This window comes from Epinephelus moara, chromosome 1 (genome assembly GCF_006386435.1).
Source record: "Epinephelus moara isolate mb chromosome 1, YSFRI_EMoa_1.0, whole genome shotgun sequence".
Taxonomy (NCBI): domain Eukaryota; kingdom Metazoa; phylum Chordata; class Actinopteri; order Perciformes; family Serranidae; genus Epinephelus; species Epinephelus moara.
The window spans coordinates 40089431-40111844 of NC_065506.1; the positions used below are offsets into that span (position 1 = coordinate 40089431).

At 41.7% G+C, this 22414-nt stretch overlaps 1 protein-coding gene across 5 annotated transcripts in view; it reads left to right on the top strand.

The window, feature by feature from the left end:
- The window catches only part of LOC126396521 (C-myc promoter-binding protein-like), a 95186-nt gene that overhangs the window by 19289 nt on the left and 53483 nt on the right, over positions 1-22414 (top strand). For all 5 annotated transcript variants that reach the window (XM_050054691.1, XM_050054714.1, XM_050054706.1 and 2 more), the window contains exons 2-5: positions 1154-1484; positions 8885-9131; positions 15091-15160; positions 18128-18297. In XM_050054691.1, coding sequence (XP_049910648.1) covers positions 1174-1484; positions 8885-9131; positions 15091-15160; positions 18128-18297 — 798 coding nt within the window. In that variant the 5' untranslated portion in view covers positions 1154-1173. The remainder of the gene's footprint in view (positions 1-1153; positions 1485-8884; positions 9132-15090; positions 15161-18127; positions 18298-22414) is intronic.

Sequence of the window (22414 nt, forward strand, 5' to 3'; positions counted from 1 at the left end):
AAAAGCTTTTCAGGAGTTTTGTCTGCGACTCTGACCTCAGTGGTCTTGACTCCAAATGGCACCATGATCGCAACACAGCAAACAATCAGCGGTGAACTGCAGAGCTAGATCAAAGTAGCACTGACCTTTTAAGATTCACTGGCTCTCCTCAGAGGGTGCTGAAGGTGTTTGTTGAGTCTCCCCCTTTTTCTGAAATAGAAAATGCACTCCAGTTGTTTGGAGATTCACCCGATGAAGTGTTGCTCAGCTGAAACGATCGCAGCTGTGTAGCTCATGTTAGTGTTGCTTTCAGGGGGGGTTGTTTGTTTTGTGATAATGAAGCCAGAAAAACAATTCATTTGCTTAAAGCAGCTTTTGATTAGGTGCAGATTTTGTTGAGTGTAGCTTTATCATTGGAAAAATCATTACTTCCCACTTAAAGGTGACATCTTGGGTGTTTTTGTAGCGCTAACTCGTTCACCCAGTGATGCCGGTATACCTGTCAGACTGTGCTTCTTTAGAAAGTGTAGCTGGTGTTGTGCAGTCAGGACATGCCCTTCTTAAGACAGATTAAGGAAACTACTGTTTGGCTTTTATCACCATGCTTAATAGGCCTCATGATATCACAAGGCTTCTAATCAGCAGGTTTTTATGTGGGACCTGCCTGTAATTGAGGCAGAAAGTCAAGTGTGAAGAAACACCTCACTGCTCCACTTTTAAAATGCTCACTCAGGCCTGTGTAGTCAGCCAGGCTTTAACTGTACTGGTTCAGTTTAGAGAAAGGTTCAAAACCCTTAACACCAACAAATGTTATGTCCTGTTCAGAAGCACGTGATTTGTCAGTGTCCTTGAGCCGGGACACTGAACTTTTAGCTGGTCAACTAAAGCCAGCCTGGTCAAAGACTATCAGCTATCTGCCTGAACTGAAAATGGTTGCTTGGTACCTAATGGCAGCCTCTCTACTCCTCACATTGTACCCTCTCTTTTCATTTGCCCTTCTACTGGCCTCTCCTCCAGTAAGATTTATGACTGTCAGATTTTTTATTTTACTGCCTTAGCAAGGACGCAAGAACCGTCTGTACCTGCTACCATGACGAAAATCAATCTCCCCTCCCTCTCTCTTACCCTCTCCCTCTCTGTGTCTCGCTTCCTCTTTCCCTCTGTAATTGTGCAGGCAGTCGGCGGGGATGGGAGATGATGGAGGACAAAGGCCCTCGTGTAGCCGACTACTTTGTGGTGGCCGGTCTGACGGACCCGTCCAAGCCGTTGGACCAGGAGATCCACTTTGATGATGTCTGCCACAAGACGGCCAAGCCTAAGGCGCCCATCACCGATGTGGCAGTGGTAGTCCGCTCCATGGGCGAGGAGATACCACCAGGGTTCACCTGCATAGAGGAAACACCAACCGGCCATTCGGCTGATCTAAACAATGGCGGCCTCATGGCACCCCAGATCTTCCTGTGCTACAGGCGAGGTCGGGACAAGCCTCCACTCACTGACCTGGGGTGAGTACCAGTGAAGTCTTGATCTTTGTGTCTGAGGTGTTTTTTTGTGTTGAAACAAGGCAACACAACAAAGTTTGTGTATTTGTAAGGCTAAGAGTCACACTAGCAGCTCTATGAGGCTGTTGAGCCAAATGTTGAAGTCAGCATACTAATATGCTCACTGTGGCTATGCTAACATGCTGATTTTTAGCAGGTAAATTGTTTAGCATGTATACCCTCTTAGTTTAGCCTGTTGACATGCCAACATTTGGTAATTCAGTGGTTCTCAACCAGGAGTCCTTGAGGGACTACATGGGGCTCCCTTGAAAAATGGGGAATAATTTATTATCACTATTTCATTCATATAGAAGTGAGCCCAGTGTGAGGAAGAGTCATTAGAGCTACTATTTGAATCATAGGTTTCACTACCTCCATGTTTATCTCTTCAACCGTAGTTGACAACTATGGAATTCAGGTCTGAATCACATCTAATTACTAAAATCTTTTCAGGTGGAGGTTCCTGAAGGGAATTAAAATGGAGTTCACTAGCAAGGACCACGCCACAACAAGATGTTGTTCAAATATTTAATTGTAATTCAGGAGGTGTTAGTTGTTGAGGACTGGTGAATGATCTAAGTGGGGCGTGAAGGTGGAAGAGGGATGTCTTCTGTTTGAACTGTTTGATTCGGGAGGATGTACTTGAGATCGGGCAGAGGGAGACTCAGTGTGGGTATTCCGTCACAGGCGTTTTTCCACCCGAGCTGATTACAGGCCCCCCAGACGGTACCTAGAATGAGACATGGGAGAGGTATGCACAAGATTGAATAAGAGGAGATGAGGGGAGAAGGGAAGAGAGGAAGAAGGAATGATGGAAGGGATGAGGTAGGGAGGATGATGGATGAAGGGAAGGGAAAGGGAGGGTGGGTAGAGAAATCTGAGACAAACAAAGCAGGATGGGTTGATCAGGTATAACTAGGCTTGGTAGGTAATCACAGGTGTGAGGTGAGGTGTAACCTAAGTTAACAAATTAACCTAATGTCTGCAACCTTGTATGAATCAATTTAGGGATCCTTGACAAAAAAAGTTGAGAAACACTGTGTTAATTGAGCACAAATTACGGGTGAGGCTGATGGGACTGTCAGTCATCAAATTAAAAGTTCCACCTGATGATGATGATGGTAGTTGACAAGTTCAGGGATCGCCAGTTATGACAATTCATCCAAACTTCAAGGAAATCCATCCAATAGTTGTTGAGATAGTTTACTAAAAAACATATTTGTCACCCTCATGGTGGCGCTAGATTAAAAGTCAGGGTATCAAAGTCAGGTGGCTGGGCTCAGCCTTAGAGATAGGGTAAGGAGCTCGGACATCTGGGGGGAGCTCAGAATAGAGCCGCTGCTCCTTCGCGTCGAAAGGGGTCAGTTGATGTGGTTTGGACATCTGATCAGGATGCTCCTGGGCGCCTCCCGCTGGAGGTGTTTCGGGCACTTCCCACTCACTGGTAGGAGGCCCCGGGGCAGACCCAGAACACATTGGAGAGATTACTTATCTCATCTGGCCTGGGAACACCTTGGGGTCCCCCAGGAGGAGCTGGAAAGCAATGCTGGGGAGAGGGATATCTGGGGTGCTTTGCTTGGCCTGCTGCCCCTGCGACCTGGCCCCGGATAAGCAGATGAAAACAGATGGATGGATGGTATCACCAAAAGCAATAGTCATCATCCTCTGGGCATCATGAATGTCTAGGTACAATCTCACATGGCATGGCATGGAAATTGTTGTTGTGAGATTTCATTCCTGACCGATGTGGTGCACTGACACTGTGACATTGCCATCCCCAGAGCCATGCTGCTGGTATGGGTATAAACACTGTTGAAAAATCACAGCAATGCCACGGGCCAGCAGTTCTGCTCAGTTATGGCTCTTATTGGTTCAAACCAAAGCTATGTAGCCAGATTGTAAAGAAAGAAATGATATCTGTCCAACTGGCGATTGGTAAATCACACAGCCCTTTTTGTGGAAAACAAAACTTTTATTTCCAATCGGTGTAGAATCCTTTTCACACCACAGAAAGTGTGAGTTTCAGTGTGAATTTCATAGAGAAAAATCAATTGGATTTGCGTACTAGGCAGGTAAAGGGAGTCACATTCTTTTTTGTCTCTGTCTCTTTGCAGCCACATTGCAGTCAGTTCTGCACAGGCTGCTTTGTGAAGACAAGATGCAGATTGAAAAATCCATTCCTCTTAATAATTATAATTGCAGCTCTTTATCTCTATAATCAGAGGGCAAGCTGGGGTATTTTGCTGACAGTGATGATAGTATATATATTTAATAAAAGCACTTCCACAAAAAGGCAGAACAGTTTTTACGCCTTGGGAAAGGTAGAATATTTGGTATACTGAAACAGAGTGGGTGCAATAAAGAAAACAAATATAATATGCACCGTGACCTTGCAGTTCCTGCTTCTGCTTCATCTGCTGTGGAATATATTATCAAAAATGTGGTTGATGTAAACACTGATTTACATTTTATTTTGCTGAAATTTCAGAAATTCACTTTCACTTCATCGAATGTCCAGTTTCATAGAATTTCAAGAAGACCGAAATGAATCACTGTGATGAAGTGCACAGTCTGAGCTTACCTAATACACATGGCCATGATATTTATGCATGCAACATGTTGCATGTTGTGTCCATTATTTGTCTCATTCCTAGTAATGACCAGCTGCTGCTTTCAGCAAACATTGCGGTTGCTGTTGTTTCTGTAACTGTCAGCTTCTGTCAGCTCCCTGCTTCCCATAAGACTCTACCCTGCTGCTCCTTGCTATTGTGAGTGAGGAGCAGAGTTTGTGTTTAGAAAGTGGTCCATATCATGTTGGTTTTGAAAAGCTGAGTGCTCTGACTTTAGAAAGTGCTGAAATTCCTCCTGTGCAGCAGTTTTCCCCAGCAGACAGTTTCCGTCTGCCTTGCAGCCGTTACCCATTGTGATTTTGCAACAAAAAGTGGAATAGTGTGAAGCACTGTTACAGGTGTCTTCCTCAGCAACATCTTTTGATGTGGGGGAATTCAGTACTGTCTATTCAGTCTTTTCACACCACTGGCTGACAGGAGGCAGGTGGTGACAATGCTAAGGAGGCTCATACTGGCCTCTGACATGGCAGAGTGCAGTGCTTATCAGGCACTGACACAGAGACTCTGCTCAGACAGTATCAGCAGCTTTTGTGTGCTGATAGCCCAGAGGGCTGCACTTCCCAGACATTTGTAGGACTAATGGGAAACTGAGGTACTTATTGCTCCATGTGGTTGTGATTTGTTGCTCAGGTTGCACATGGAATAATTAGTTTTTTCTGTTACTAGTGGTCATATTAATACCAGTTTGGCCTTTTTTCAGTACTGTGGACTAGAAAGGAATATGAGGCACATTGGCATCTCCGGGTTTCAGCCAGGAAATTGATAGGCAGATGTGGCAATCCACACAAACACTGACACATCCTGTCTCATGATCACTTTAGTTGGTAGCTGACAGCCTTAACAATAGCCACACTTATTACCTAGTGGGCACTTAGAGGGTCTCATACATGAAACATGAGCAGAGCGAATATGAACGTACACTGTTAGCAGAGTGAAATTTATGTGTATTTTGGTATTCATAGATACATGTACTAACAAATTCTACAGCTGCTTCTGACTGCTCTTAGTGCCTGTGTAAATAAGAAACGCGCATAAATATTGCTTGTCATTATTAGAAATTACGGTTTTAAGTTGTATTGTGCTCTGTTATGTTCACTATGAAACATGTAGGTTAAATATGACAAAAATTAGAATTATAACACATTTAGCTACCTTAGTTTGCATTTAGCAGATTTAAGCTTCAGATTTGGTTTCCTGACTTGACTTAATACGTGTGTTTTCAACATTTCTAGCACCCTGTTCATATTTGATTCAATCAGGAGAGAGAACTCCACAAATACAGTATATCTTCTGTTTGGATGGCGAGACTGTGAGACCCACGTTACTAATCAAACACTAAGCTATCAGTGATGGCTGTCAGAATGTACAGCCATTTAACACTTAATATTACATGGACATCACCTTACCCTCTGAGCTTGCTGTTGACTGCTCCAATTGAGGCATGTCACTGTCTCCATCAGGAATATTCTCTCTGAGACCTCTCTGCTTGTGCTCATCTGCAGCTACTTTCTTTGCGCCATGCTTTGTTTGCTCCATGTTCGCAGGTCAGCTGGATGCACATATCCATAGTAATTATCACCTCCATATATGGTAGTCACTGGCTATTCATGGGTGTGGAATTATGCTAATTACTGACTAGCGAGAGCGCCCTGTAAGTTTACGATTGATTGGCATTCATGAACATACACACGTGCCTACAATCAAATCAGAGTTTTCTGCAGCTTTCATGAATCCAGTGTAGGTTTTTAGTACCAAGGTTTTATATGTGCAAATCTACTCACAGATTTACTGATATTTCATGAGTGAGACCAGGAGAGTGCAGACCTCCTCCAAGGTCAAATGTCCTATCTCACATCGTTAAAGGTGATTTATGTAACATTCAGGACATTAATTTAACTGCAAACCACCATTACGCTGTGTTCACACCACAAGCGACAGTGCAACAGCGTAACCAGCTACAGTAACATTGAGTTGCTGATGGAGTGTTTGTCAAGCGCTTGTTTGTGTCTGCTGCTTGGCTACTTGCCACATAACACCTTGACTGAACGTCATCTAAAGTCTGTATTTGGTCAAAAAATATCTTTTGCTTTGCATCAATGTCTGAGCCACATTTTAGTAGGGCTGTAGTCTCCTGGTCGACTAGTTGATTATTTGGTCGCTATGCTCTTGTCCAACCAAATTGTCATTAGTCGAATAATTTCTGTTACTTTCATAAGGAGAAAAGTGCTACATCAACAGCTTTCCAGGATTAATCCATCATTTCCTGTGGCGGGAGGACAGGCTAAGTTACCTGTGAAAATGGGGGTGTTTTCAAAACAGAAAGTTGAACTCACCCACCCACCGCTCAGCGTCGCGGTGATGCAGACCTCCTGTCTATTTTTGTAAGCTGAAACCATTTCCCTCAGTGGAAACGAAGCTTTTATTTACTTTGATTTCACAGATAAGAAACAATTAATTAGGATGACAATAAAGCCTTCACAAAAAATAGCATTTTAAGTATTGTGTATAATTTATCCTTCAGGGATTTATACTTTGGGATTTATCCTGGCTTCATATGAGCAGAGGAAATCTTCGCTCATCGCTAGGCTAATGTATATAATGTAAAATGCCATAGGCTTGTGCTAAAAACATTAGCATGTTATATTTGTTTAGCAAATGTGCTTAGTATAAGACAGCTGTTTTAAGCCGCCACCATATCCCTCAGCCACCTCCATTTTTGCTTGTGATGTCTGAAGTAAGAAACGTGTTCAATGCCAGCCCAGTCTGTAAATGTCATACTCTCTACTGCAGAATAGAAAATAATTGGTGAATCTGCCCAGTGGTTAAGATCCCCTCCAAAATGTATTGTGTTCTTCCTTGGCCCTACACCCTTTTAAAAGTTTCCTGAAAATCTCTCAGTAGTTTTTCTATAATCCTGCTGACAAACAAACAAACAAACAAACAAACACAAGCAGATACATAAACCGAGCCGAATACATGACCTCCTTGGCGGAGGTAAATATATGACATTTTCTGTGTGAAATAGCACCTCTGCTCTTTTCCCCTGAGGATTAACGGTTTATTTCACAACGTTTCATTATGTTATTTTCTAGCAGAGGTGGGCCACCTCACCTTAAATAAAGACCAGCTCCTTTAGAAAATACTGTACAAAACTCTGCCCTCCTCACACAACTCCAGCTGTTTGGAGAGGCATTCAAGGTCTAATTTAGCAAACACACAAGAAGGATGTCTGTGGCACTGCTCTAATGGTGAGGACCGCATCGACAGAGAAAGATTTGTGCACTGTGTTTGTCCTTACTGTCAGCAGAGCACAATCACCTCTGTGATGAGCACTGAAATGAAAAACAGAAAAAATAAAATAAATCCCCAAGTTGACTACTCAGAATTCTGTTCTCTTTGCAGCTTTCAGATAGTGCCACAAAATGCCAGTTGAGTTCCACTTGAAGCAGTAATGGAGGATAAGTGCACGATGGAAGCACAGAGAGGGATGTTTAAAATTACTGCTACTGTTCTGTACCTCTGAGTACTCGTCCACTAAGTGGTTCGTGTGAGTGCCCTCTTGTGTCTTATTAAAATGCTGTACTGGGTTAATATGTTTGACTGACAGTGTACATGCATGTACTGACTGTGGACTGTCGGATACAGCAAATCCCACATTTGATTTTAGGGTCAAAATTAAATTCAGTTGTCATTAAAAAAAATCCTAAAAGCTGATAGAAATGTTTTCGATAGAATTTCAATCTCAGGAGATCATCCTGGGTAAAGTTTAAAAAAACGTTTTTATTTTTACATTAAAACATCTCTTCAATACAGTAATCTGCAATAATTTTGAAAGAAAGGTTCTACATCGTATTTGCACAACAACAGGAAATATACATTTAGGTCAAAGTGTGCTCCACTTTAAAGCATGGTCCATAATTAAGAAGGGGATACTAAGTCATGACTGTACAAAACATATTAAATGTGTGCTGCTTCTAAATACTGTGTGCTGTATTTGCTTTCCACAGCAAAGAGCCCACAGACACTGTGTCTGTTTGGATTTGGATGCAGCTGGAGCTCCTCACTTGGCTACAATAGTTTTCCTGTTTATTTAAGCTGCCATGTTACTGTTGCTTGACATTGAATCTGGCATTTGCATGCAACATAGCGGCCAAACATTCTTTCACCAGCCGGTATCATAATCATGAGTCACAAAGAAACTAAAATGCCTCCATACTGATGACTAATTGTAAGTGAAACAGGAGAATCTGCAGTTTCGAATTACTTGTAAGTTTCCCCTCAATCTTCACTCGTGTGTCAAACACTTGATGGCACTATGCTTTTAGCTCACATGTTATTATTGCAATTGTAGACTCCTGTGAGCGTGGCCAAAGTTATTGGGTTTAAAAGTGGCCCTGAGCTTGAAGTTAAGGAGACATCTGTGCACTCTGCCTGCCAGTTTATATGCTAAAACTCGTAGATCTCTCACTGGTTTTTCATGAATCGCATCAATTCTGCTTAGCAGTTTATGAGGTGCAAAGCAGACATTAAGCTTAATCAACTTCATTCTATCAGCCACTGAAAACTGGGATGAATGCCCAGTGTTAGACTTAAACGAGGAGCTCCGCCTAATTGGCCCAATGAGATCATGACTGCATATTGTGTTGATTAATTCTACACGGTAATCAAGCTAATAACTACATGCTGATGTGGAGTTTACTTTGGCTGACTGCCGTGTGGTGCCTCCTCCCTCAGTGTGCTGTACGAGTGGAAGGAGAGGCTGAAGCAGGGCTGCCACCTCATCCAGACCACACCCTCCGGTCGCCCAGCCAACATCAGCGGCAACTCCTCCCAGCGCATCTATGTCACCTACCGACGGGCGCCTGAGAGCCAGCCGCACTCCGCCCTGGCCGTCACCGACATCTGCATCATTATTCCAAGCAAGGGAGAAACGCCTCCGCACACCTTCTGCAAGGTGGAGAAGAATCTCAACAGCAGCATGGTGAGTAGAGTGCGACTCAGGCTGCATGTTTCTGTCTGAACCCAGACAGTAGTAACTAAGCCTAACCCGAACCCAACACACATTCTGGGGTTTTTTCTAAATGCGACCCAAGCCTGACGCTGTTACTGTGACATTACTGAAGCACTGACTTTGTCCCTGTCATGCTGGCGTTGTTACCATGGTAACAGCTTGTTGCACCTTGTAAATGATCGTCAAAAGGTTTTGTTATCTATAGACTATAAGTAGATTGTTTTAACACACGTCACACACATTATGTCTTGTCAACAGCACTTAAAATTAATACATTTTGAGTCTTTCTATTGGCAGCTGAATCTCATCTCCACAAACTCTTCTTGAACTGTCGTCACTGTTAAATGAGCTGTTAACATGATTCAATCATTGTAGTTTATTTGGAGTTATCATGAAGAGGATAACATCCCAGTGTTTACCACAGTATAATAATCTATGTGTGTCGAGGGGAATTGTAAGGCAAGGCAAGGCAATTTTATTTATATAGCACCATTCATACACAAGGCAATTCAATGTGCTTTACAAGAGAAATACGTTAAGATAAAACATTAAAGGAACAATAGATCATTAAAAACAAAAGCTAAAAGCAAGACAATAAATAGTTAAAAACAGTGCAGAAAATGCATTTAAAAAGCAAACATAAAGCAAAAGCAACAGCAGACAAATATAAAAACAATAGCTACAGATTATCCTAACAATAAGTTACATATCTAGTTCACTGGTAAGCTGCAGTAAATAGTAATGTTTTAAGCCCTGATTTAAATGAGTTGACAGTTTCAGCCGACCTCAGATATTCTGGAAGTTTGTTCCACAGGCGGGGAGCATAGAAACTAAAGGCTGCTTCACCTTGTTTGGTTTTGATCCTGGGAACACTGAGTAAACCTGTTCCAGATGATCTGAGGGGTCTGGATGCTTCATAACGTACAAGTATATCAGAGATGTATTTAGGCCCGAGACCATTTAGTGCTTTATAGACAAGTAACAAGATTTTAAAGTCTATCCTTTGACACACAGGAAGCCAGTGCAGTGATTTAAGCACTGGTGTAATGTGCTCCACTCTCTTGGTGTTGGTGAGGATTCTGGCAGCAGCGTTCTGGACGAGCTGCAGGAGAATGTGACATTGTAGAATGTCTTGAACCAGTGCAATGAATGATTAAGTTTCACTTTCACTGTGCTTGGCGTCCGGCTGCTCTGTCTGTCCCAGAGTTTGCTCTGCACTCCGAGAATGTGGTGCAGTCAATAACCGAAAGGGAGATATACTCCAACAGCACACCTAATGAATGGTCCAGCTCCAAAAACAAAAAATCAAAGCATGGAAGCAGTTGTTTTAATCACGGCGAGCCCCCTCAAATAAATGAATGTGTGGAAAACCCTGCATCCATCATGGATTATCTATCGGCCCTCCAGCAACGCTTAAGTTATGTTCACTGCTGCTGCTGCTTGCTAGAAAGGCCAGAATGACCTGAGCAAGTACACCGAGCTTCAGGTAGCATTAGACGATGACATATTTTATTTTTTATTCCATCTTCAGCTAGCTAATATTAAATTACATGAATATTTACCACCTGAAATAGCGTGTTGTGTGGAGCGCTGATATGTTGACACATAAATGACAAACCCCAGCATTGAACAAGAAGCAGCCCAACACAGACAGCAGGTCTGTCATAGGCCGAAACTGACCCGAACCTGAACATCATTTGTAACTGTTTACCTGAACCTGGCCCGACCTGTCATTTCCTGTGAAGCTCATGTCGGGTATCCACAATGATGGTGAGAGAGACACTGGTGGACAGAAACAGTCCCTCAGACTCAAAAAGCAAGGGCTTCTTTTCAGAGCCACCATTTTGCAGAAGCATTTAACAGTCATACAGGCAAATAAATCTAATTTCTACAACCAGAGCAACAGGATGGATGCATGAAATCCCTTTTAAACAACTGATGTAGTTGTTCAAGGGAATGCTTGAAAATGAAGGAAATCTGTTACTTGGGTAAAAGGATGCAGGCTGAGGGTAAGTGGGCACCCCAGAAATGTCCAATTCCTTATTAGAGAATAACTCTTGGAATGTGTTTATCATAACAAGGCATGAACACATTACTTCGTGACATTTTGAATCCATTAGACGTCGTTGCTCATCTCGTCAGTCCTGTCTGAATTTTAAAATGTCACAATATCTTTTAGACAGAAGTCTTGAATCTTCAACTCCACTCCGACAACTCACTTTTCTCAAATCCTTCTCCAAATGTTTTAAAGGAGAGACTTAAATTGGTGGTGTGAGCTTCGGAAATACAGTCAGCAGTATGAGATGACATTGAGTCTTGTTAGAGTGACTGTGAGTAAGCCTGAGATACACTGGAAGATTTAGCTGCCATACTGTCTTAATTAGAATTTGAGATGATGGAGTTTTGTTGGAGCTAAGTTTAACTTCTCTGTCTTTTGTGCTTAAATGTTATGACGTATTTGTGAAGGACAAAGAAAAGAGAAATGGACTGCATCTTACCTGTTGCTTCTTTTTCCAGTTAATTGTGGTTTTTAAGTAGTTAGGAGAGAGATTTCAGCGCCTAGGTGAGTCACTCGACCTGGCTAGTGCATCCAATTATGGAAAATTGTCTTAAACTGTCCTTACATTGCCTCAGGCCTGGTTTCTTTTCGAGGAGGAACGTCCCCAGAGTTTAACAGCCTCTGCTCTCGTGTTTTGGTTAATCCTCACCCGGTATTTGTGCTGCAGAAAAGTATCTGTCTCTATCCACTGCCCTGTCATATTCTCTTCATGCTGTAAACACACACACACACACTAGGATACTGTAAAAAGTCCTTGCTGTGTCAGCTCGGTCTACATTTGGCATTTCATAGAACAGGCGACCCCCCTTGAGAGGCTGCGTGTGTGTGTGAGGCTGCACATGTGTCTTAAAACCTCTGCACGCTGAGAGTAAGTGTGTCAGGAAGCGTTTAGAGTCAGTATATAAATCTACAGAGACTTGTGTGCATGCAGCAGAAGTCGAGCTTCCCGCAATAAAAATAGGAATTAGCTTCACTAATTTTTCAATCTGACTAATGCAGGGGCTGTGAGGATAATTTTAATATTCCAGCACAGCTCTGGGTGCGGACTTCATGTCCTGCCTGTGGTTGTTGAAGATTTATGGCAGATTTTAGTCACCATAGACCAATTTCCCCTTGCAGTGACTAATTATCACAAACCAGATATATTCATCAGATGTATCATCACTTCTCTCTACATGCTGAAGTTTTGGTTACTAGACACACATGAGTGTAGCTGGACTGTTGGTTGGGATGTGTCTCAGCTGTTGGAGGGGTAATAATAGTATTTTCCTGTTTATTGATTATTACACTGAGTAGCTTGATGGGGACATTTAAACCGAGGCCAAATGATGGATGGTAATAGACTGCACTTATACAGTATTGTGATTTTCTGCCTTAGTGGACAAAGGGCTTTACAATTAGCCATTCAATCACCACAGATGGTGGCAGAGCAGCCATGCAACGCACTGGCCTGGAAATCAGGAGCAATTTTGGGGTTCAGACAATATATGTTGGAACTGTGTACTCAGATTGCATGCACAGTGTTTTGTCTTCAAAATCCTGGTGGCAGTAAGGTTTGAGACTCTGGCTATTGAGTTGTTCAGATGCATCCTGGGACCTCTGTTGCATGTCATTTCCTTGTTGCTGCCAGCTCTCTGCTGTCTCCATCTAATAAATGTAAAATGATCCCTTAGAATACAAAAAATGTCATTTTTGCCCTACAGTAATGCATTAGCGTTCAGAGGCCATTTCTCCTCAATGATGCGGAAGACACTTCAACAATCAAGATTTCACAGTCTGCTGCTAATGCATTGCATTCAACAATATGTAATTGAGATCATATCCCAGATTACAAACAATGAGCAAACATGAAATGAATGGTTTTTTGTTATATTTAAAAGGCTTTTATGTTCAGCAGCTGATTCTCGAGTCTCAAATGTTGTCACATCCTTGAATGCATCAGAAACAGGAGGGTTTTTAAAACAAGCCCTGCTTGCAACATAACATCTGTGTGACAGAAATAAGTTAACTGAAATGAGCTACCCACTGTATCAGCAGCAGTTGTCAAGCCTCTAATGGTTTTGTGGAAGGGGAAAAAAAAAATCTGTTTTAAAGCCTGCTTTGGAAAATCACCAGAAATGTTAAAGATTCATAATTTGTAGTTAAAAACAGCAACTTAACACCGCACTGCAAATCACTGTTCTACTGAGTTTTTGTGGTCAAAACTTCGACGTTCGTCGCTCCCCAGTCAGCTGACTCTGATATAAGCTCTGGGGGCAATGGCCATTGTTTGCTTTTCCATGCACAGATTACAGTTTTTAGCAACTTTTATTTAGGTCCAGGTAACATTTCGGCTAATCTGTATGAACAAATAACTGTATATGAATGCAGATCAATTAGAAAAATGCTAATAAAAAGCTTAATCATGAGATAGTAGCTGATGGGATCCAAGATTGCATTTTGGCCAATGTGTTCCGCCTCTTTTGCTCTTCTCCTTATGGACTGTTTACCCAAAGCCTGCACAACATGATTGGCCAATACTACTCGAACTTCAATTGGAAACTAGAATGCTTCGGACACCAAAATCTTCTATTGTTGCCCACAGATTCTGCATCCATATGCAGATATCTGTTTGGAGATTAGTTGCTTCCCTGACCACATTACTGCAGTAAGGTGGAGTTCAGCAAAAACACGATATCCAGTTGGCGTTAAGTCATAAGGGCTGAAACATACACTTGAATGTCCCTTTAAAACCATTGAGCTGACTCATCTATAATTGCATAATTGCTTTGTGGTGCATAGTTTTATCAGATTGTTCTCATTTCAATTTGAAAGGGAGTAATGGGACAGCTAAATTTTTTATTTTTTTTTATACTTAATTTTTATTAGTTTTAACAAAAAGAAAAAAGCAGACAAAAACCAAAAACAGACAAAACCAACAACAACAGGCAGGGACATCATAAGCAAAGGCAAAATGCCCAACATTGAGCAAAACAGAAAATAAGAAGAAGCAAGGCTACACTGTAATGCCTCTGACAATGGGTCACAAAGGTCCCCATGATCCCCAACTTTGACCCCAGGGCACCTCCAGGGAGGGAGAAATCTTCCAGTCATCCATGAGCCACCATCCATCCCGCATGTCCCAACACCAAGGGGGACAAAACAAAACTGACAAATAAAAGATCACTTCAAAGTCAAATAAGATTTCCATTTTTACAATGTTGTTCACATTTTTTAGTGGCATGTCTCAGAGAAAAAGTCACTTGTTCCATGACATAAATGTCCTTAACTATTTCTGTCCATTCAGAGGTTGTTAGAGACTCTTTACTCAACCATTTTCTGATTATTGCTTTTTTACAACCTAGTAGCTAGTAGTATTCGTAATAAATATCGGCCCAGCTCTAAACTCATTATTGATCTGTTACCATACATTCTCCAACACTGACCATGTTCAGGTTTGTTGCTTTGTGATTTTTAATTTTGGGAGTTATAAAGAACCTTATAGTGTTTTTCCAGATGAAGTCCCTCTACAGACCTGAGCTTGACGTGGTAGATTGTGTCTTACATATGTTCAACCAATCATCTTTGGTTAACTTTATGTTAGCTTCTTTCTCCCACAATGATTTAACATGCAATGTGGATGGACCCTTTTCCAACTGTAAAGATGAATAAATCCTGGAAATCAGCTCTCTGGTAATATTACCTTTATATACATTGATGGATATCCTAATCAGGCTCATTCCTTTCTCTTCTGTACTTTTAATATTTTGGGACAGCTCCAAATTTGATGTAATTTGATAATGCATTTTGTTCCTGATTGACCCCAGTTGTGGCGTGTATAATTTATAATAGCCAACATGCTAACTTTTCCCACTGTGCTCTTGTTTTCAGTGGGGCTCCTCTGTCTACCTGTGTTACAAGAAGTCTGTGGCCAAAACCAACACAATAGCCTACAAAGCAGGTGAGACCTCCTAATCCCGTAATTACCAGTGCACGGAGATCCAAATACTGATGTGTGCCTCCTGTTCCCAATGTTACCAGATATCAGATAACCATGCTGTGTGTAAATACCTTCTCTCCCTTCTCAGTTCTTCCTGTAATCGCTGGTTTCCTGTGTGAAAAACAAAATATGCAGAGAATGACAGTAATGTTAAATTTATTTGGAAAGTGCCCTGTTGTTTGAATAAGACTTTGGATGAGTTGTACTAAAATGAGTTGATTTTAAAGTGATACATATTTATTTCTTGAATTTATTGCCTGTTTCTCTATGTGCTGCAGCTGCGTGTTGTTGTAGAAATGTCTCTGGAGACGAGGGTCTGCTGCAGAGCAAACTGGCTGCATAAGGACATTCTGCTTCAGCTGTGCTTGCAAGTTCAGGCTTGTTGAAGCATGTTGATGCCTCAGAGTTTGAGTGAGGGAATAAGCCTCTGCACGCCAATGTTTTTCCCCCTTTAAAGGGGTTAAATGGTTACCATATATTTAATCGTAATATGAGGCTTATTTCACATTAAATCCATCTAACTTTACCGTGCCAAAAACAGCTGACAGAAGATTGTCATTTTCTGATAACACTGTTGGCTCAGTGTGGCTGTGTCTGGCTCAGCCTCAGATTGGCTGGCTGATGTTTTGTTGTACATATCTCGAAATATGCAGCAGACTGTGAATGGAGAGATCCTATCTGTTTCTCACTCGCGCTTTGGATGACTCAGCTCACAGAAATCAAGTTTATTTTCAACATTTCAGGCCTGGAAAAATCCAGCACACATCAAGCTTTGTGTTTTGGAAGCGTGTTTTGCAACATCTGACTTTATTTATAGACTAATGCGATAGTTTGATCCAGAACTGGGGAAGCTAAGTTTGGTTTGTTGGTGGATATATGGTTTTAATTTTGGAAGAAAATATTGTGAATGTGCACATCTAGCAGTGAATATACAAGACATTCCTCAGCCTAGTTTTTAGGGGTAAGAACTGGCAGGAACTTCCTGAAATTATGCTATATTAATTCTTAAAGTTGCATTAACCACTATCTTTTCATATGAACCCATTGTAAGACCCACTGCATACATTACAGTCCATGAGATTTATCACAACTCTGCAGCTCAGTGGAGCTTATTAACCTTTTTTTTTAGTTCATTGTTTTGTTTTCACAGCACATTTACAGTTTTCTCCTATTAGCTCCATTTCTAGCAGCATCAGGCAGCTTATTTCAGCTGATAAACTGTATGCTACCTGCCAAACAACTATACAGCAGACAGATAAAGTAAGCAACAAGCTGCTGAGAAAAGTGGAAAAGCCCTGGAATCAGATGTTTTTGTCAGGAGTTGGTGGAGATCAAACCAGAGTTAAAAGGAGTGTGAATATTGGATGTTGGTGTTTTGGGCTTTATAACTCTAAGGGTGCTTTCAGTGTGGCTCGTTTGAGCATGAACACAGCAATCACACTCGGGTGCACACCAAAACCTAGAGTTCTAGGAACAGATTCTCAGATCAGCGACTAATTTTGTTATAAAGTTGTACAATTGCCTAGAGTTGGTTCATGTCCTCAAGGCAGCATTTACAAGCGGACCAGATAAAATGCGTTGTGCGAGAAAGCTGCTCTTGATTGGTCAGAATCTCCATGTGGGAAAAATCCAGGAAGTAAACAAAACGTTGAAGACCTGCCCAAACGAGCCGCATTTAGGGGGCAAACGAACTAGAGTTTGATTGAACCGAACCAAACAGGGCAGGTTTGAAAGCATCCCAAATATATTTAAAGATCACGGAGGTGAAATTAGTCTGTGAGTGTGAGTGTGTGAAGTCTTATACGTGACGCTATAATTTACATAAATACTGTGATGTGAGACTAGATATTGTCTTAGACTTTGGATATTGTAATATTGTAAGTTTTGTCTTTTCCTAGTTTTAATGGTTATAGTGAAGTGATGGAATTTTATGAACTTACCAAACTGTAACTGGTGATTATTTATTAAAGATCTTATGGTTTAAATATTTTGTGAAAGCACCAATAGTCACCCATAAAATATCGTCACAATATCAATATTGAGGTATTTGGTAAAAAACGTTGTGACATATGATTTTCTCCGTATTGTCCAGCCCTAACAGCTTTGACCAATAGCAGTACATCTTGACAGTGCTGACCTTTGAAGCTATTGGCGAGTCCAAACTCGATAAAGTTTATTAGCTGTTGTTTAGTGAATCCCAATTAACCTTTTCAAACACCAAATTTACACTATAACGTGAACAAACCAACTGATCAAGGCAGCGATAGATCAGCAACGTCTGTGTTCTGTGAGGTAAAATTTAGGTTTTTTGTTAAAGGATTCTGGTGGCTAGATAACAGCTTCAGTTCCCCATCAGAAAAGGATGTCTGACAGCAAAGTAAAGCAGTGAAAATATTATAAATATAGCGTACACTTAAATTGATATACATTTTTGTGGATGGCTAAAATAAATTTTGCTGCTGACGTGGCAGTACTCCTGCCTGCTTCTTCAAACTAGGAACTTGTAGACTGCCATCTACTGCAGATAATACACTGGCTATGGATAAGTACCTCACACAACCCCACTTAAAAAGAAAAAACAAAAAACCGTGCACTACCCCTTTAAGAAAGTGCACAAAATGCAAATCACTATGTCATTGTTTCTCTTTTGTGTCCACTGACAGTGACTAATGACCCAAAGGCCTGATTACCAAGCACTAATTGCTTGTTACAAAGCCAGGCCTTATAAGTGAACCACTGGCATACTAATGAATGGTACACTAATCATCATGATTTTAATAAACTGAACTTGTTTTGTTTTAAACTCTGTGGAAAGGCGATTGTGTGTCATCTGTTAATTGGTAATCACAGGGGGAAGCCTGCACTTTGCAGCTCTATAAATGGAGTCCTCAGTTTGTTTGTTCTGTTTTGTTTTCCTTCCTGTTCCAGGTTTGTTCAGCAGATATCCAGAGGAGGACTATGAGTCATTCCCTCTGCCAGAGTCTGTCCCTCTCTTCTGCCTTCCCATGGGGGCCACAATTGAGTGCTGGCCAGCTAACACCAAATACTCCCTCCCTGTTTTTTCCACCTTTGTCCTCACCGGAGCCTCCGGAGAAAAGGTAAGATTGATAAATGGATAGATCCACACGTCTAATTCCTTTCTTTCTCCCTCATCCAGACAATTAAAGAGAAATTTTGCAAATTTCAACCAGCTTTGTATCATAACAATGTGGGTAGTAGGTGTTAAACTTCGCTCCATCTTGCCAGTGCCTCCCTGCTCATCTCCCTGCTCAAATCGGCCAGACGATGCATTTGCATTTATTGGTCTGGTGCGGCGCAGTGCATTCTGGCAGTTGTAGGTTTTCTACCTCCTGAGCAAAAGGGACTGCCACAGCCCTTTTCTTGTCGCACCAATTTCAAATGAATTGTGTCTTTCTACTGCATAGACAGTCTAGTTCATGAAAAGACACCTTTAACAAACATCCCAGTAGCAGCATCAGGTATGAGAGGGTGCCAGTGACTGTTAGACCTCATCAACAGACTGTAACTGCCATCTACACAGCTGACGTGACCGCAGACTAGTGCACTACACTGGGCCATGGGAAAACCACAATGCTCTGCATACCAGAAGGGAAAGTGGGTCAGGCATGCATGTTGCCTTTGTCAGGTGAAAACACTGTAACTACACATTTAGTGTTTCTTTTTTTAGGACAAGACTGTTGGCTGAAAAAAAATTACAAAACACAAGTATTTTGAGTATTTTAATTCTGTTGGGGTGGAAATACTGTGGTATTCTTGTAGCAACTAAAAACACTTTAAGACCCTTCAAATCTTGAACAATTTTTGCATATATTGTACATTGTTTAGCACACACTACATAAGAGCTACATAAGAGAGATTACTCTGCAGGTAATCTGCAGGTAATTTTGGACTCCTGATATCACTAAAGGCCCTGACACACCAAGCTGAGGGTTGGCCATCGGTCAATGTTCGACAAATGGTGAGTGTCTGTTGCCCTAGTTCTTGCAGTGTGTCCCACACCATTGGCCCTAGTTAGCCTTTGTCTTTTTTTTCCGACCATTTCATCATGTTGAATTGGTGTTGAACCCTGTGGTGCACATCTGTGAGTGAAATCACTCTTGATTGGATTTTCAGCTCAGTGCTCAAGAAAAGAAACGAAAGTGAGGAAATCAAACAAACAGCTAAAGTCAAGCGGGAGTGTGATCAAAACAAACTTGCAATATTAAGTAAGATTATTTTTTAGCCACTGAGCTCTTGAGCAGAAACAGTTCATAATTACAGGTATTTGTGTTATTGTTTGCCGACATACGATAAATATCTTTTGTTCTTTTAACATTGGTTACTGGCTAACTAGTCTCGCTCACCAGACCTTTCTCAAGAAAAGAAAGGTCTGGCTGGGCCGACTCTCACTGTGAGATTGGAGAAAAAAACGCCCCAGCTGCTTGTACTTCTTTCAACCAATCACAATCGTTCTGGGCGGTGCCACAGCAACGGTGCACTTGCAAAAATATTGCTGGGGGGAAACAGGTTTTGGTGTAACACACCTACAAAAATATCACCTACAGGACGCGAACCATGGCAGAAAAATGGCTACATCCCCGCAAGATCAAACACAGCAAAAGTTAGTAAAGGACGTGTTGAAAACAGTTGAAAACTGCTACACAACCGGAGGTGGTAGGGCGGGACTTCAGCGGGTGGCTCGTTCCGCCCAATGAGAGGCTGATCTCTGCAGCAAACTTGCGCCTTTCAGACTACTGGCTAACTAGCGTTTTGAATCCGTCCTGTTGGCGTTCTGGTTTCTACCGCCGTCTGCTGCTATGGAGAGTTATTTCCTCCACAGGTGCAGAACATACGTGCTGGTTGTCTGTTGGCTAAAGTCTTTGCAGTGTGTTCAAGTGCAACTTTTTGGCTGAAACACAGGTGACACTGGGCGACACAACAGTCGACCTTCATTGCCACTAGTACTTTGATGTTGGTTTAGTGTGTCTGGGCCTCAACATAACATCCTCTGAAAATCCGCCCCTGAAACTCAATCCAGTGTAAATTAACATGTATGAAGCAACCTGCAGAAATATCAGGACCCATCAGATGATCCATCAGTCAAAACCCATTGTCCACCATGTTTGATTGATTGAGGCGGCTTAGATCCGACTGGGACTTGATCCCTTTCTGTGGACTGTACAGCCTCTAAAGCTGAAGCTATCCTTCTGCAAATATGCAGGTAAATGTTTCTGTGAATATGAGAAGTGTGGGTAACCTAGGCCAACGTGCACACCTCTCAAATCTCAACAACACGTGGTACTGACCTGCTCATCAAGTAGGCTGATTGGTTGATAATCCTAAGTTTTTAATTTATTAATTTTATTTTTTATTAATTTTTTTTTTGGCCTTTGAAAAGAGCATAGAAAGCAATTCCTCTTCAAGGCACTGATACTGTTATTGTCCCATCCATCAAGGTTGACAATCCAAATTCTTTCATGCTTTGTTACAGAGATATAGTGGTTTGTGTACACAGGACTGAAATTAATTTCCTCTTCCTGATTTTTTCTCAGTTTCGTAACATTACATTATACTCCCAATCTGTACACCTATAAAAGAAATGCACACACATAATGTGTCCTAACGACCACCGTGAATGTTCATTTACGTGAAGCCCAGAGAACCATAATTCCATCTTAAGACACCACATACACACACAAACGGACACACACACAATCTCGGTCTCCAAATCCAAACTCGAGCCCCTTCCTGCTGTGCTGGTCTGTGGGTTTGGAAAATGGGCCGGTTGGGATGAGGCTTGTGTTGACACATATTAGTGAATTATGTGGTGAAACACAATCATGATTGAAAACAAATAACATCCAAAGCCTACTGATGTTTAGATAGCATCGGCTCTGCTCAACAAGGCCAGTTAGGGGTCAGCAGCAAGTGCTGGTGCCAAACCCTCTGCGGTCTGCTGCTGCTGAGTCAAGTTTGTGTGTGTGTACAGGTATGTGTGTATTTGCATGTAAGTTTGGAAGGCCTGCTGTAGCACATGCAGGGGGATATTTGGTGAGGACAGTGTGTATGCTGACTGGTGTTTTTACTGGCCAAGGTCAGAGGGAGACTCAGCAGGACTCTGGCAGAATGCGGACTCCATGTTTAACTGAGGAGTCACCTGTTGACCTATGTGTACACACACACACACACACACACACACACACACACACCACAGTATTTTCTTTGACCATAACACTCACCTCTGTAGGTTCATAACTTATACGTATTCCAAGTTTAAAGATGTTGACACCCACAATTTTATATGACCACCCACTTTGGCTGTAACTTTAATCTTCGTGGTGGAATAAGTATTCAGTTCCTATAGTACCAGAAATAAAACATATCCATTATGCAGAATGGCCTCTATCAGTTATTATTATTACTGGTGAAAAATGTGTTTTTCTTCTGGTTGTCTGACCTTGATTATACTGACTTGTATTTGTGCAACTTTTGTCACTAGAGAGGTGTTTTCACATTCCTCTACTGAAGGTGGAGATGTCTTTGCACTTCACTAAAATCTGAGATTCAAACATACACCAGGCAGGCTAGACTAGGTACGTCACTAATATGAAAGCCCATCGCTGTCTAATACGGGAAACACATATCGACTGGGGAACACTGAAAGGAATCCTGGAACCTCCAGCTCCGAGCGGACTTGTCACTACAGAGAGCGAGAGTTTGCATTAGCATAGTGACAATTTTGATGGCAAGCATGGTGGAGTGTGCAGTTTTTGGATGTAAACTGGACCCTAGAGCTAAGTTCCGCCATCTACCAATTCCCCCACTGTAGCAGATATATGTTTCACAACCGCTAACGCAGTGTCAGCCACTGCCAGTTAGCTTACAAGCAAACAAGCTAACAAGCAACAAATAAAAGATGCTAACTACACTTAGCATTGTGATACGTCTGCTAGTTGCTGATTTTGGTGCACAACAGAGTTTTCTTTTCAGTGAATGATAATCATGAATCTGTGATCATTATTGCTCCCTTTAATCTTGACATCTACTTGGTGCTTATTGTTTTAATCCTGCTGGATATGATATCTTCATAGCTCAAAATAATATAACTTAAGTTTCCAAGAGTTATGATGGAGCCCTGTCCTGTCCTGTCCTGTCCTGTCCTGTCCTGTCCTGTCTTCTCCTGTCCTGTCCTGTCCTGTCCTGTCCTGTCCTGTC